At 49.9% G+C, this 14,300-nt stretch overlaps 1 protein-coding gene across 1 annotated transcript in view; it reads right to left on the bottom strand.

Moving 5' to 3' along the window:
* The window catches only part of PLXND1 (plexin D1), an 85,972-nt gene that overhangs the window by 19,971 nt on the left and 51,701 nt on the right, over positions 1-14,300 (bottom strand). Inside the window, exons 18-25 of the mRNA XM_075513923.1 lie at positions 13,927-14,202; positions 12,855-13,004; positions 8,791-8,905; positions 7,613-7,720; positions 6,795-6,907; positions 5,436-5,543; positions 4,193-4,323; positions 3,573-3,771 (exon numbers count right to left, since the gene is read on the bottom strand). Of these exons, the coding sequence (XP_075370038.1) occupies positions 3,573-3,771; positions 4,193-4,323; positions 5,436-5,543; positions 6,795-6,907; positions 7,613-7,720; positions 8,791-8,905; positions 12,855-13,004; positions 13,927-14,202 (1,200 nt within the window). The remainder of the gene's footprint in view (positions 1-3,572; positions 3,772-4,192; positions 4,324-5,435; positions 5,544-6,794; positions 6,908-7,612; positions 7,721-8,790; positions 8,906-12,854; positions 13,005-13,926; positions 14,203-14,300) is intronic.

The raw sequence follows: 14,300 nt of genomic DNA, 5'->3' as shown, positions 1-14,300 counted from the left end.
ACAACAGCGCTCTGCCGGCGAGATGCTATTTCTGTTTGGCTTTTTGGCTTTCAGGCTCAGGAACTGTGGGATGTTATGGAAATCTGCAAAAGTGCTAATCAGACAGCAAATTTCAAAGAGGGGAAAGAAGGGCTGGCAGGCAGGGGCTAGAGATAAAATGGCAAACTTGGAAACCTCAAGCATTGTTCGGAAAACTCATCTGGAAATGAATCAAAACTGTCTTTGGACTTGGCTAGTTGGGAGAAAGGAAGTTTAACTAGAAGAGATCAGTGCTGATTCAGGACAAAAAAATACTTAAAAAAACACAGTCTGGGGTCTTTTTTCCTCCTATTGTGAATGTATTTTAATGAGACTTCATTTTCATTTCTGACTGAACTCTTACGGGCTCTTAAAGCTACCCAGGGCACTGAAATAACTTTGCAGTAATGGAAAGCACAGTTCAGGCTGGCATTACTTGAACTGTTTCACGCACGACGAGCGTGGGAGGGCTTGGTTTTTATATGCTTGGGAAGAAAAAAAAGGTTTAGAGCACAGACTGGATTCACATGTTGCTGCCCTATTAACAAGGCTGACAAGTCATTAGAGATGTCCCCAGGAACACGTTACAGCCATTTCCAGAATGTCTTGGTGAGGCTGGGGTGGGAAAAGCACAGAAAACAGCTGCTTATCCCAAGTGCCTGCTAATTTTGGGATGATTGTCTATTTGCATTCTGTGAAGAACCAAACCTCAGCTCCATCCCACATGCACAACTTTGGGACGCTTGGACCCAGACCTAAAAGCTGACTTCCAGGACCTTAATTTTCCTTTAACTCCTGGTCCCCTGATCCTGTTAGGAGCCAGGCACAATGGTACCACGGTATCTCATGGGGAAGGCTTTTTTTCCACCAAAGCTGTAGCAGAAAGTAGAGACATGGACCATTTTATCTACGCTTCTCACTCAGTTCTGCAGAAACAGAGGTCTGCATCGATTGTGCAAATGCTGCAAGCTTCCTCTGAATCCAGTCCCAAGCAGCAAGCCTCCTGCTAGTTCTTCATCGTATCTCCTGCACGCACCAAGCCAAACCTCTCCCTGTCAGAGTGGTGACTCCATTGCCTTCAGGTGCCCTCCACATGTTCAGACCACTAGTGACTGTGGCCTGCAACTCCTTCCCAGTTGAAGACAGCTCCTTCAAATCATTTTCCCCCAAAACACAAATGGACGGACTTTTAGGCAGAGCATTAATACGAAACAAATGTTTCGAGCATGTAGCGTTGACTTACAAGGGAAAATACAAGCACTTGGAATTTTTCCACTGCACAACGGCAGGGACCTTTGCAGCAGCTGTTTCAAATAGATGTTGTGATTAATGGGGATAATTCAGGAATGAAAACCAGACCCATCGTCACACGTCTGACAGACCAGTGCTACAGGCAGGCAGGCAGCCTTTCTTTTTAACCAAGAAATGCCTCTCTGAAGGCAACAGATTTTGATCCAGAGGAACGCAAGGCACATGGGAGGCATTTGACTATCGCTAGTATTTAAATCACAGCCCTGAGCTGAAACCAGCCCGCGTGTAAGGAGGTGCTGTCTGTCTGACTGCAGTGGCTCCGTGCTCATCTGCGTGGTGGGGAAGGCCCCGGCTCTGCTGATCTGGACCAAGACCCCCCGTCCCTTTGCACAGCTGAGCTTGTGTCCACCTAGGACAGCCAAAGGACCTCTCCGGACATTTGTCTGATCAATTCTCTTCCTCCTCCATTTTCAGCAGGCAGCACGGTTTCTCCTCTGATCAGGTCCCCCACCCTCACTGTGGAGCACATGTGATGTAAAAGTCTCTTGGAAATCAACTCTTTATTGCGCTCCAGTATGGAAACTGTTTGCTTTTCAGAAATGGGAAATAGGCTGCGGCAGAAAGTGCCGCTATGGTCTTCACTGCCGTGGCTTCAGGCTGAGCACGTGAAGCAAGGAGAGGACTGCAAACCCAGCATGCAACATCAGACCCTGCTGAGGACCCATCCACAGGCGGATGGAAATGCAGGTTCGGCTGGTGGCCCGTCAGCTCTGCAAAGGGCCACTGCCGCCCCGCAGACCTGCTCCCGTCTGTACCCTTTCCTTCCTCCTCCCTCCACAGGGCCAGGGCCGCACGGCACAGGAAAGCCAGCTCACAGCTTGCACCAGCATCTTCTGCACTGTCCCAGCTGCAGGACGGCCACCAGCCCCACCACAGACCCTGGACAAGCCTGTGGTAATGGGCACCTCCCTGCCAGGCGCCCCAGGGAAAGGCATTGTGCCGGCACTTGAGAGCTCATCGCCATTAATTAGCTATGTAACGTGCCCAAGTCTTCAGGCCCACGTGATAAGACTTAACTTTCCTTCCTCTTTTTTTTTTTTTTCCCCTGAGAAAGCCTTCTTGCACAATGTCCATTTTTAGCACAAACTGGAGTTGGATCAGATGCCTCGCATGTGGTCTCCACTCTCCAAAAGGAGAGATCAGCACTTTTTTTCTCCAATAGTTCAACTACAGGCACAAAACCTGAAGATTAAAAAAAATTCACTAATTCACTCTTTTCTGCTCTTACAGGCTGGATAGCCGCGCTGCATTGGCACAACCATCCTCATTCGCTCCTGTAACTTTTCTTTCATTATACTGGCTAATTATGTGAGCTAAAATGAAAGATTATGAACTACAGAACCACAGGCTTTAGGACAAAAAGTGATCATCAGCTGGGATCAGAAGACATTAGGATATGTATGAGGACAATACAGTATTGCTTCTGTGGCTATAGCAAACACTTTGGGAAAAGAGATTTTTCAAAGGCTTTTTCAAGGCTCTCCCCTGTGGGTATAATGGGGTGTCCTCCAATTAACTGCCGTGGAATCAATTAAGTTATTGCTCAATTCTTCTGGGAAATTCCAACCAGAACTGGCAAATGTTGGAGATAAAGCACTGAGCAGATGGACTGCTGATGTGCTCTGAGATGCCAAATATATTCCTTTTCGTTACCGTCGGAAGACAGTCAGGCTTCTGGGACAGACCTCCCACTTCTCCTGCTAAGATCTGTCTGGCCAGTGTGGAACCATGAGGATGCCTCCCGCACGAGAAGCCCCACATACCAACGGGCACCGACACGGAGCAGCCCCCTGCCCTGGCGCCACCATCCCTCCCGACAGCGGGGCTCTCGTGCTCAAGACAGACAATGCTGAACTGGCTGGCAACCATCAGTACGGCTGTGTGAGCTGGTCAGAGAAAACAACAAATAACTGGAACGGTTTCCAAAACCTCAAGCCATTCTGGTTATTGTTCAACTCCCCTACGGCTTTCTTCTCAAGCACATTACTACGTGCACTGGCCTTCGGAAAGGCCTGCCGTGAAGTCTGATCTCACCAAATCCCCAGGCAGAAGTGGAGAAGCAACTGAACTTAAGGTCGCTCTTCCATACTTGAACCTTTCGATACACTGGAGTTTGTCAACCACTAGTGACCATTCAAGTGGCAATGCTGGCAGGTATTTAGGTCCTCAGCTGTCCCATGCATCCCTTATTACCACACAGCACCACAGTTGCACCCACAACAGCAGTGATCTGGTTCTCTTACTCTGAGATAGCTGTACATGCAAATGGACATCCAGTTGGTGAGCATCTTCTCCACCACAGATTCTGTTCTCCTCAGCATCAGCTTGGGGTTTTTGGAAGCTGAAGCATCTATTAGATCCACCAAGAGGTCCTTCATGATGCTGGTGTAATACTCCAGTTTCCCATGCAACGCAATAGTAAGCAGGGAGGCCAGGTTACACCTGAAACACAGAACTGTGTATGACTCAAGCACCAATCCAACAAGACTACACTGCCGACTGGCATAAAAAACCCCAGAACACAAAGGCAGTATTTCAGACAATTTTCATGAGCCTTCTCAACGGTGTTAAAACTTCAACCCCTCTTTCAGCGCTGCAGGACCTTAGGTCAGCTCACACCCTCTTACTGGTAAACCAAGTGTTCAGGGATACAAACATTCACGAGTGATTCACCCATTGTACCTTTTGGTGCTCTTCAGGATAACGGAGATTTATGGCCGTCCATTTGTAATAAAAAAGTGGGAAGCAAGTGTAACTCAACCTTCAACTGAAATGCCCGGCTCCAGGCATGGGCTGGATCGCTTACAGGTTAGGAATAAATCATTCTCCTCCAGCTGCCAGCCTTTCATTCTGAAGCTCATACCTGTCTCTAACAGCAAAGTCCTTCTGTTGCTCGAGAGCATGGACAAACACGATGAGAAAGTGCTTGTTGTTGAGTAAGGTGGAGAACAGCGAGATTCCTTCTTCCATATTGGGTCTGCAGTTTTCAGGGATCTAAAGAAAAATTTAGAAAGCAGAGTGAGAAAAACCCTGCTTGTTGTTTTCCTCCAGCTTTTATTGTTCCTGACTGCAAGGATGTTCCTGCTGAACGTGGAGGTACTGAGCTGAAGAGCCCTTACTCCCTCTGCTTGACCCAAGTCAGCAGCATGCTTTCCTGGCAAGGGCACAACTGCAGCCAGGGCTGTATCAGAAGCAGCTTGGCCAGCGGCAGAGTGGCAGTGGCCACTCCTCTCTGTTCACCACTTGTGAGGCTACCTGGAGTACTGTGGTCAGTTTTGGGCTCCCCGCTATGGTAGGGATGTTGGCAAATCGGAGCAAGTGCAGCTGAGGGCTGCCAAAACAATTAGTGGGCGTACAAGGAGAGGTGGAGAGGGCTGGGTTTGCTCTTAAGGAGCTGAGCAGCCTTAAGAAGAAGTGGTAAGGGGAGATCTTACCACAGTCTTCAGCTGCCCTGTGGGAGAGCAGAGAACACAGAGCCAGGCTCTTCTCTGCTGGCACACTGCTAGGACAAGAGGCAAGGGGCACCAGCCAGAGCATGGGACACTGATTAAACATAAGGAATGATGTTTTCACTTTTAAGGTGGTCAGACACTGGAATGGTGCCCCGGGAGGCTGTGGGATTTCCATCCTTGAAGATATTTGACACAGCTGGACAAGGCCCTCAGCAACCTCATCTAGTTGGAGCTGCTTTAAGCAGATCTCCCTTCCAACCTAAGCAACTCTCTGATTCTTCAATTCCTACTTCTTGTCCACATGAAACCCAGCTCTAGGACAACAACAGCTTTTACCAAGTCTCTGCTTGGAAGGAATCTCATTTACGATGAACTGTGTATGGGACTGAAGTGACATACTATACCATACACCCAGGAAGAAAAGCCCACAGTGGCACCAGGAAGGATCTCAGGACAGAGCTCCTTCGTGTGAGAGCAGATCCACAGATCTGCCTTCTCCAATCAGCCAAAGCTGATCTGATGCTGGTATGTGTTAATTGTTTTGAGTAATCAAGCATCCCCCAGGCACCACAAGAAAACGCATGGCATTGTCAACACACACGAGTATGGTTAGCAACCACTCAAGAGCACTTGTTTTGTTAGTGGGTTACTCACTTTCCATTCCCCCACCAGGAGCGGATGAGTTTCCTGGACCTGGGAGCCCACCTGGGAGCTGAGCTGCTGTGACGGCAGGATGTAGCACTCCTCATAGAGCGAGGAACACTGCAACCAAGCACAGCATTAGGGGAGGGAGGCTGCAGCCAGCCGGGGACCTCCTTGTTTGTCATGTACCACAAGGGAACGAGACAGAGAGGCATGTCATCGGGACTGAAGACCACCCATCATGAAGAAATGCATTGGTATGTTTTACGAAGCCTTTAAACACTTTGCAAGACCCTCTTGAATGAGCAAACACCACAAGAATGAGGGGAGGCAGATGTCTGAGCAGACATGAGGCTGTTAGGGTAGGGAGACTGCAAATAGACTAATTTGACAGCTAGAAAAATCCCAGAAGAGAAAGCATTATAGAAGACTAAGTCAAAATAGAGGAGTACTGGGTGTTTTAACATATGTAACTTTTGAAACAGATGGGAAAAATGTTTAAATCTCTAACATTCATATAGCAGCCTGAATCTTAAAGACTCTAGTGTGCAGATATATAGAGACTGGATAACTTAAAAACCTGAGTAATAACTACTAATGAAACACTCTGCAGTCATAAATCATCATCTCACTCCTCACCACTGAAATGCAACTGCCTCAGGGGTGAAATACAGCCGCTGTTAACGGCGCACAGCGACACAGCAGAGCAGCTGGTGATGGGAATTATGGCACTGGCGCGTCTGGTGCTGCCCTGGAGGAGGACTCTGGGTAGACAGACTGGGACTGGGCGCCCAAGGAGCGTCTTACTGGGAGTACCATGTGCCCAGCCTTTGACAGAGAGGAGAGAAAGGGGGAGATAGAGACATCTAACAAGCTCCTGAGGACCAGCAGAGCAGCTGGGAATGCTCGGTGGCACACTGCATGGAACAAAAAGCCCCCTCTCCCTGAATGCTGACGGCAGATATGCCCTTCAGCCACCCTTCGGCCTCAGCCTCTGCCAAACAGAGTGGAGTGATATTGGAGCCCCTGGGGAGACGGGTGAGTCCCCAGCACCTTCTGTTCATGTGAGAGAGCACTTTCAGCAGAGGGTGTCCAACGGCATCAAACGGGTGAGCCAGAGCGACTCCTGGGATGGTGCCGCCGCCGGGCTCCTATCGTGTGCAAGCAAGCCCGACCTTACTTCACACCCCAGGAGCTGCAGCTCCACTTTTGACGATAATTGAGGCTGAAATACATGACAACTAAATATATAACAGTGGAATGATTTTGTTACACTGTAATAACCCTTTAGCAGAGGGAAAGTAGAGCCCTGATCTGGTTTGGAAGGACCTGGGAGCGATTAGGAGCCCGTGAAATGCGGTATTGCCTTACTTTGGGGAAGAACGTCCGGGTAACAAAGTGCTTGTACTCCAGGAACGGGATCCCCTGGCTGCGGTTTAACTCCTTGGTCAGGTCTGTCATGTCTGTCTGCAGTTCCGCAAAACCTTACACAAAGAGACCCGCAGATGGTAAGAGCTCCAATACTCTACCAGCTGAGACAGTAAGCAGGCTGGCACTGAAAAATGTGGCATATCTCATCTCTGCCTCCTCAAGCCTTTCCCTCAAGTGGGCTGAAGCAGGGTTTCTCGAGGAGCAGCAGATTACTGTCAGGATTTAACCGTCAGCACTATACATCATGTCCCGCAGCACTGACAGAGAGAGCATTTCCCCTGCCTCCAGGACAGCAGCCTCCAGTCTGGTTCTGCAGGAGGAGGACCTCAGCCTACGCTGCAGAGAGTCACATACCACGGGGACAGCAGATGCAGACACTTGGACTGCTTCTCCCATTGCTCTAGTAGAAGCGTGCTGCAATTTTTGTTGCACCCAATCATAAAGCACATAAAGATTAGCGTGGCCTTCAAGCAACCCTCTGACATGGCCAAGGGCCATTAACCCCGAGACAGGGAAACCAGTGGCACTGAAGATCAATGGCTTGCCCAAGTCAGGCAGCAAGACAGCGGCAGAGCCACACTTCCAGCCACTGAGCCTCATTCACAAACCCTGCCGAAGCTCAAAGCTGATGACAGAAATTCTCCTATAAATAATTCTATAAACTTCTACAGAGTATCAGGTGAACAGCTTCAACCCTGCTATTCTGGCATCTCCCTCCTAGTCCTGGCTCCTCCTTGGTGCCCAGCTTAGTGACCTACCTTTGCGGATTTCCTCCCGGATCTGCGACTCCATCTCCTCCATCTGGAGCAGGGTTTTCTGCCAGTAGCGCTCCGCTCTGCGGCTCTTTGTGCAAAACACAAAGAGAGCTGGAAAAGAGGAAGGGAACAAGCCTTTGGGACTAGGGCTTAGGAGCAGCTGCAGCTGGGATCAGAGCGGTCCTCTGCTGACACGGGTGCAGAAAGCTAAACTCAGTGTTGGTTTAACACCTACAAGACTGGTATCTGATCAGGCAGTTGTCGATTATCTGTAAATAAGTAAACCCAGCTGGAATTCAATGATTGTGCTGTAACTGTCATCTTCAATTTAGGTCTGGGCTGTTTATATTCAGCTTAACTGCATATTAACGTATTTCAGCTGATTAATGAACACAGATTTTAAGACATTTACCACCTGTATTACAGTGTTCACGTCTGACAGTCTTCCTATGCCTCCAGAAATATGTTTCTAACAACGGGTGGTGCATTTAATAAATAGTGTGCATTATAACCTTTATTAAAAATAAATTAAATCCCTATTAGAAATGCCTCATTTGCTGTGAACTGACAGGTTTCTTGCTGCACAGTCATTCTGGGCATGTGATGAGAAGATACTCTAGCCAGAGGACACAGGTGTGTTGCACAGCTTCCAGTGAGGTTAGCAAACTGTTGTGCTTGCTCCAGATCTGCAGGTAAGGACGCTTGCTCTGTTCTTCATACTCTTTGCCAGGCGTACGTCACTGCCTGTTACTGATGACAGGACCTTGGGCTAGGTGGACCTTGGGGATGGTCTGGGACAGTCATGCCTGTGAGTGAGCCCTGTTCAAGTCAGTATGAGTCCAAGACCAGTTTCTTACACCCTTCTTTATTTTGTATTATAGTAGCTACTAAGTGTTTGGGAGGAAAGGGTAAGTTTACAAATATCACAGGCTCAAGTAACAGAGCTGAACTATGGGTTCAGCCAGCAAATGCTCCATGCTGCAGGAAGCTTTGATCCTGGGTACTGGCTCGGTCCTGTACAAAGAAGAGTGGCTACTTGCTGCACCCAGACCAGCTTCAGACACTGCACAACTGCAGCACTCAGAGGTTTCCTAATGTGTGAGTGAGTCATCTTCACCCCTCCACATGCAATGAGAAAAAACCTCGGCAAAGTCTGGAAACTCATTGTTCTGTTCCCTTACCTACGACAGAGAGGACCAGCAAGATGCTGCAGATGACAATGGAGACGATGATTGCGGTCTCTCCTCCCCCAAGGTGAAGCATCGCAATTGTGTAGTTGAACTTTCCAACTTGGATCTAGAGAGGGAGAAGGAGGGAGGAAAAGCAGGAGCTGAGCAGCATGTTGCCAAGCAGCTCAGAGGTCGAGCAAGGAGGGACTATGGGGCAGCGCTTGGCAGACCTTTGCCCAAGGGCATACTGACCACGCTGCCTCAGCCCACCAGGCTTTGTGGGGAGGCCGGGCTGTGCCTTTCACTGCTGGACCCTGGGGACTTTGTGTGTCTCAAAAGAGCCCAATTGCCTTCCCGTGCGCTCTGGTGGAAAGCCGAGGCCGGCTCACAGCAGGCTGTGGTACCACAGTGGTGCCCATCCTAGGGCCACCATAGGGCTTTGGTGGCAGAGCCGCAGGCTCCAGCCCATGTCACGGCCCCAGCTGTACTCAGCCCAGAGCACGAGACAACACTTTCTTAGAGAGCTCACCGTACCATATAGTACTGCCTGTACTACTTTTACTAGAAAACCACTTCCACTAATCATCTGACTTTTTTATGCCTCTGAATGGCCTTTGAATCCCAGCTGCACTCTCCTTTCTCCTCCAAAAGCAGAACTGCTGCCACTCAGGAGAAGGAGGGTAAAGAAATTTTAAAGTCTTTGAAATACAAATAAAGTAAGGGAATAAAAATAAATAATAATGAGACCATAAATAGTAATGATCTTGTGGCTAAAGCAGTGGACTGGGTGTCAGGAGGTGCTGGCTCTGCTCCCAACCCATACTTCTTGTGACACCAAGCACAAACCACTTGAGCTCAGTCCTTCGGTCTCCTGATCACCAGAAGGGAAGAGGCCAACACACATCACAGGCAGGCTGATGAGTTTACTTGGCACTGTTTATAAACGGCTGTCTAGGCCCCTGGGATGAAAGGGTTCAACAGCATCATCTGATAAGGAAAACTCATGACTACACAAGTCTTTCGCTTCTGGAAATGTGAGTTTCACTTCTCTCAACGAATGAGAAGCGAGAGAAACTTGAGCAAAAAAAACTGAAATGAGGTAGGGAAGAGGTGGAATAATCTTATTATTACATCTGTGTCAAGGAGCACCTCCGGGAAAGGTGCACGCTGTGGTTAAATCACAGTCAGCTCTCAGCAGCTGGGCCAAAGCAGTGCCACAAGCAGGGCCTCCCCACCACATCCGTGCATCAAACACCGCGTAGCGCACAGCTCCACGCCTGCTGGGAAATCCAAGCCCTTGCTCTCGGGAGCGCTGGTGAGGGCACTGATGCTGCCAGCTGAAGGCATCTGGACAAGCCTGGAGGTCTGCCCCTGCACTGCTTCTTCCACAGGCAACAGAGGAAGGACTGCCCTGCTGTGGGCAACACTGGTTGCCGTCACTTGGGGTCAGGAAAACCTTCAGTGCCTCCAACCATCAGTGCTAGACCACATGGCCAGGCTCCTGTGGCTCCAAGCCCCAATGTGCCCTTGTACGAGCCCTCAGATGGCCTCTGGTGCTGACGGTTTCTGGGGTGGTGTCTCCGGGCAGCATCCAACACTAAGAGCTTCGGTCTCCTACCCAGTGCGCACTGGCTGGGGTGCTGGATGGGCCGAGATGCTGGATGGGGATGGAGAGCCATGAGCGCCGTGCAAGCACCTGCAGAGGTTCGTTTGACAGTCTGCACAGCACCCTGCCTAGCCTCAAGATTTCTACCTCTTTCGTCTGAAATGCTGCAATGAGGCAAGTCCTTGATGCATTTTGAGTCTTTTTTTTTCCCACCAACTCAACCTTTTGCATTTGCCAGAGGAGAAATCCCACGCTTGCTGTTTAAATTCAGTGTTTAAACAGTTTGGTCATGAACAAAAATGGGTTTGAAGGCCTCGGCAAGCTTCTCTTGTTTATTTGGACAGGTCTATGCAATACAATTTTTTGTAAGGGGAATTAATTAGGCTGCAGGTTAAATGGCAACATTTCCTGTCACCAGCACATGGTGGGGTGCAGCAGGGGCCAGGGCCGGAGGACACCCCGCTCCTGGGAAGAGGTGTCGGGGCTGGGCAGGACCCCTGGGGCACAGGGCCACCTTGGGGTTCACCAGGAACCGTGCTCCGGCTTATGGGATGGAGCCATCTTGCAGCCTCCCAGGGTGCAAACGGGATCACCTTGGGATCAAATTAGACCAAATCAAGCTCCAGCTTGCCTAAGGCACTCGCAAAAGAGCTACTCGACAGTGACCCCCAAAACACAGGGAGAATCACAAGCCCCATCTTCATCACTGGCTCCTTCTCTCTACAGACAGCTCCTGCTGCCCTATGCAACTTGCTAACATGGACCTGGCCTGAAAATACCTTCACAGAACAGGCATTATCAAAATCATGGTCAGAATTAAGATCAACAGTGGGACACATTTTAAAGGGTTGTTTTCCTGTGCTCTGATCACTGCAGATTTGAGCTCTACCATCTAAACAAGAACAAACTGGGCAGTCACAACAACAGGCATCTCACCTCGCCAGAAGAAAGAATTTGGATCAGCAGGCGAGGCTTCTGCAGCTCCCAAGAGCTGTCTTTGATGCAAATCAGGTAGGGATCACTGCGCAAGTCTGGCCCCATGTTATCAAAGCTATTACAAGTATGTTATAAAGGCAGCTGTTGCCTATGAAATGGCCAGCAGGTGATAACTCAAACCACGTATGAAGGTTTAATAAGTGCATGCAGACGTGAATACAAGTTGATTGTTTAGCTGCACTCTCACTGCCGGTACACTCTTAATAGCTATGTCATACTTTAGGGCTGGGTATCATTCTCCTGCTTCCTAGGGACCTGCCAGGGCATTGCCCTGAATGTTTTATGTCAAACCAAGACTAGGAAACTCATAAATTCCTTTTCTTCCCCAAAGGGATTTCCCTGTTTCTCAGTTCTCACTAAAACCAAAATTACCCTATTTAGAATTTCCATTAAAATGACTTTGGAAATTCTGCTACTTCTGCATTTCCATGTTTCCAGTTTGCAACAGAATTTCATACACGACACAGTGAAACCAGTAAACTGGACAACCCTGTCAGTGAATTGGTGGTGCATCTTCATGCCTTTCTTCTGGCAGCGCAAGTCCACAGCCTCCTCAACTCCCTTTGCAGCCTTCCTCCTCCTCCCTGCCCACGCTGTAGGCTCCCACCCATTCACTGTTAACACACGGACTGGGAGAGGGGCTGCAGGGTCTCAGACCACGGAGATGGAGGCATTTTCTCTCCAGATATGAAGAGCCATAGTCACATCCCTGCGTGGCAATGGGCTGCATATGACATGAGGGAAACTGAGGGTGAGAAGAGCAGTACGTCAAGCCCTTTGTGGCAAAAAGGACAGTAACAAAGTATTGTGAATTTTGCAGACACAAAGATGAACAACAGCCCTGAACACCGAACGCTTCGTAGTGACAAAACGGCAGCCCCTGGGAAGCAACACGAAACTTTCCAGCCCTGCATACTCCTCTTGCCCTCCCCGGTCACACACAGGGACACATCTCCAGTGGCTTAGTGGAGCTTGGTAAGGACATTCTCATGTCCACTTGTAGCTCTTCTGCTGGCAGTAAGAGGCCAGCTGACTGGAAACTGTATGGAAATCCCCAAACGTATCTCATGAGGGCCAGAAAGAAAATTACTGCAAGTGACAAAACCTCACATGCCTGGGATTTCACAGTGCCTTACAAGAACTGACAAAATCTTCCCCCCCAGCTTACAGCACAGTTAACTCAGCAGGCAGCTGCCGGTGCCCCACGATTCGGAGCGTGGCAGCCCCTCTCCATGACTCAGGGCAGCCTTAGCGCTGACTACGCCTGCATCCCGCCAACAAGCCGCCCTGCGGACAGCTGCAGGTGCAGCACGCTTTGTCCACCCTCCTGCCCGTGCAGCTTTCTGCAAGGCTGCCTGTGAGCGTGCCTGGCAGGTCCTGCCCGTGCACACAGCTGACTCCTTCGCACGCAGGGCTTGCAACAGGGACCCCTTCTGCCCCGCACGCTCAGAGCGTGGAGGCTTCTGGAACTCACCGTCACGGGTAACTGTCTTTCCGAGGTGCTCAGCGACTCGTTGACAGAGCAGTGGATGACTTTGTCCGAAACAATCTGGATCTCGCACGAGATAAGGCCAATTTTCACTTGGTACTCATTGCTTTCCAGGCCCAGGCTATCAGGCTCTTTCTAATGACAAAAATAGAATCAGGATGTCAGTCTTTAGAGTAGCAGTTGGAATTGCAATGGATTTTCCTGCTTTACTTTCCGTATTCCCTGCTGTTTTTCAGACCTGGGACGACTCTCGCTCACCAAGGACATTTCTCCAGCACTCCACAGGAAACCCAGAACCAGGCCATTCCCCATTTTCCTGTTTCCCATTCCTCACTCAGCATGGGGCACTGAACGAGCAAGCCCCTCGTGGAACCTGGAAAAATCTGCTTTTGATCTGCCCTGGCTGTGCACGGAAGATAAGGATCTAAGCGCCCACCTGGGAGGGGGGAAGGATGTACAACAGAGGAGATAGCCGGGGGATGCGTCTGCAGAGCCTGAGAAAGGGGGAGGGCATTTCTGAAGCACGTTGCAACCAGTGAGGATATCCTGCAGTGAACAATGGCCTTTGAATTACTATTGCGCATTGTCCAAGCCACTCAATTGCTGTACCCCGACTTCCTTGTTAACTGAGCTGAATTCAGCAGCCAAAAGAGAAGAATGCATGATCTGTTTCTGCAGGAATAAATACCTATTGTCAGGACCTTCTGGAGTACCTGCCTGATTTCAGGCCAGTGCATTATCATTCTTTTTCGTATGTCCAGTATTATATTTAGCTTCTTGCTATTACATCCGTCAAACGCAGCTCTCTGTCGTCATGCCTCAAAGGGCATCCTCAGGTCAGGCTGCATCTCCTGGTGAAGACTGATGCAGGTCCAGCAGGCTGAGCAAGAACCGCCTGCTCCTGCGTGGCTCCTGCCTCTCCTGTCCTCATCTGCCCCCCTTCCCTCTCCTGCATTTGTGGACAGTCACTCTGCTGGCACTTAGGACTGAAGAGCTTCCCGGTGGGGAGGCAGGCAACACCCGTGAAGAAGCAGAGCTGTAAATGCCACCCTCTTACATGTATAACCAGAGTTAAGGGCTCGCCAGGATGGTGCTTGATCCACTTCTCCTTCTTGGCCGTGAAGAACTGGGGGTCAGCATAGTACTCCATGCTGAACTTGCTGATGTGCAAGGCCTCCTCGGGGTACATCTCCTCATCCAGAGCCGGACGGTCATCTGCATAGAGGCGACCGTTGAGATAGAAATCAACGGGTGCGGGCTTGCTCCCTGCAGTGGTGTTGGAGGCAGCTGGAGAGGGGCAGGTGATCACAGTGTCGGTGTGAACCTTACAGCTCTGAAAGCAGGAGAGAGCATGCACATCAAAAAACCAACATCCTGAGTGCTCCCACCCAGCCTTGCTCCCAGCCCAATCTGTAGCACGGGCTAAGGCCT

This window comes from Mycteria americana, chromosome 11 (assembly GCF_035582795.1).
Source record: "Mycteria americana isolate JAX WOST 10 ecotype Jacksonville Zoo and Gardens chromosome 11, USCA_MyAme_1.0, whole genome shotgun sequence".
Taxonomy (NCBI): Eukaryota; Metazoa; Chordata; class Aves; order Ciconiiformes; family Ciconiidae; genus Mycteria; species Mycteria americana.
Note: the sequence above shows the minus strand (reverse complement) of the source record. Positions and strands in the feature narration are given on the sequence as shown.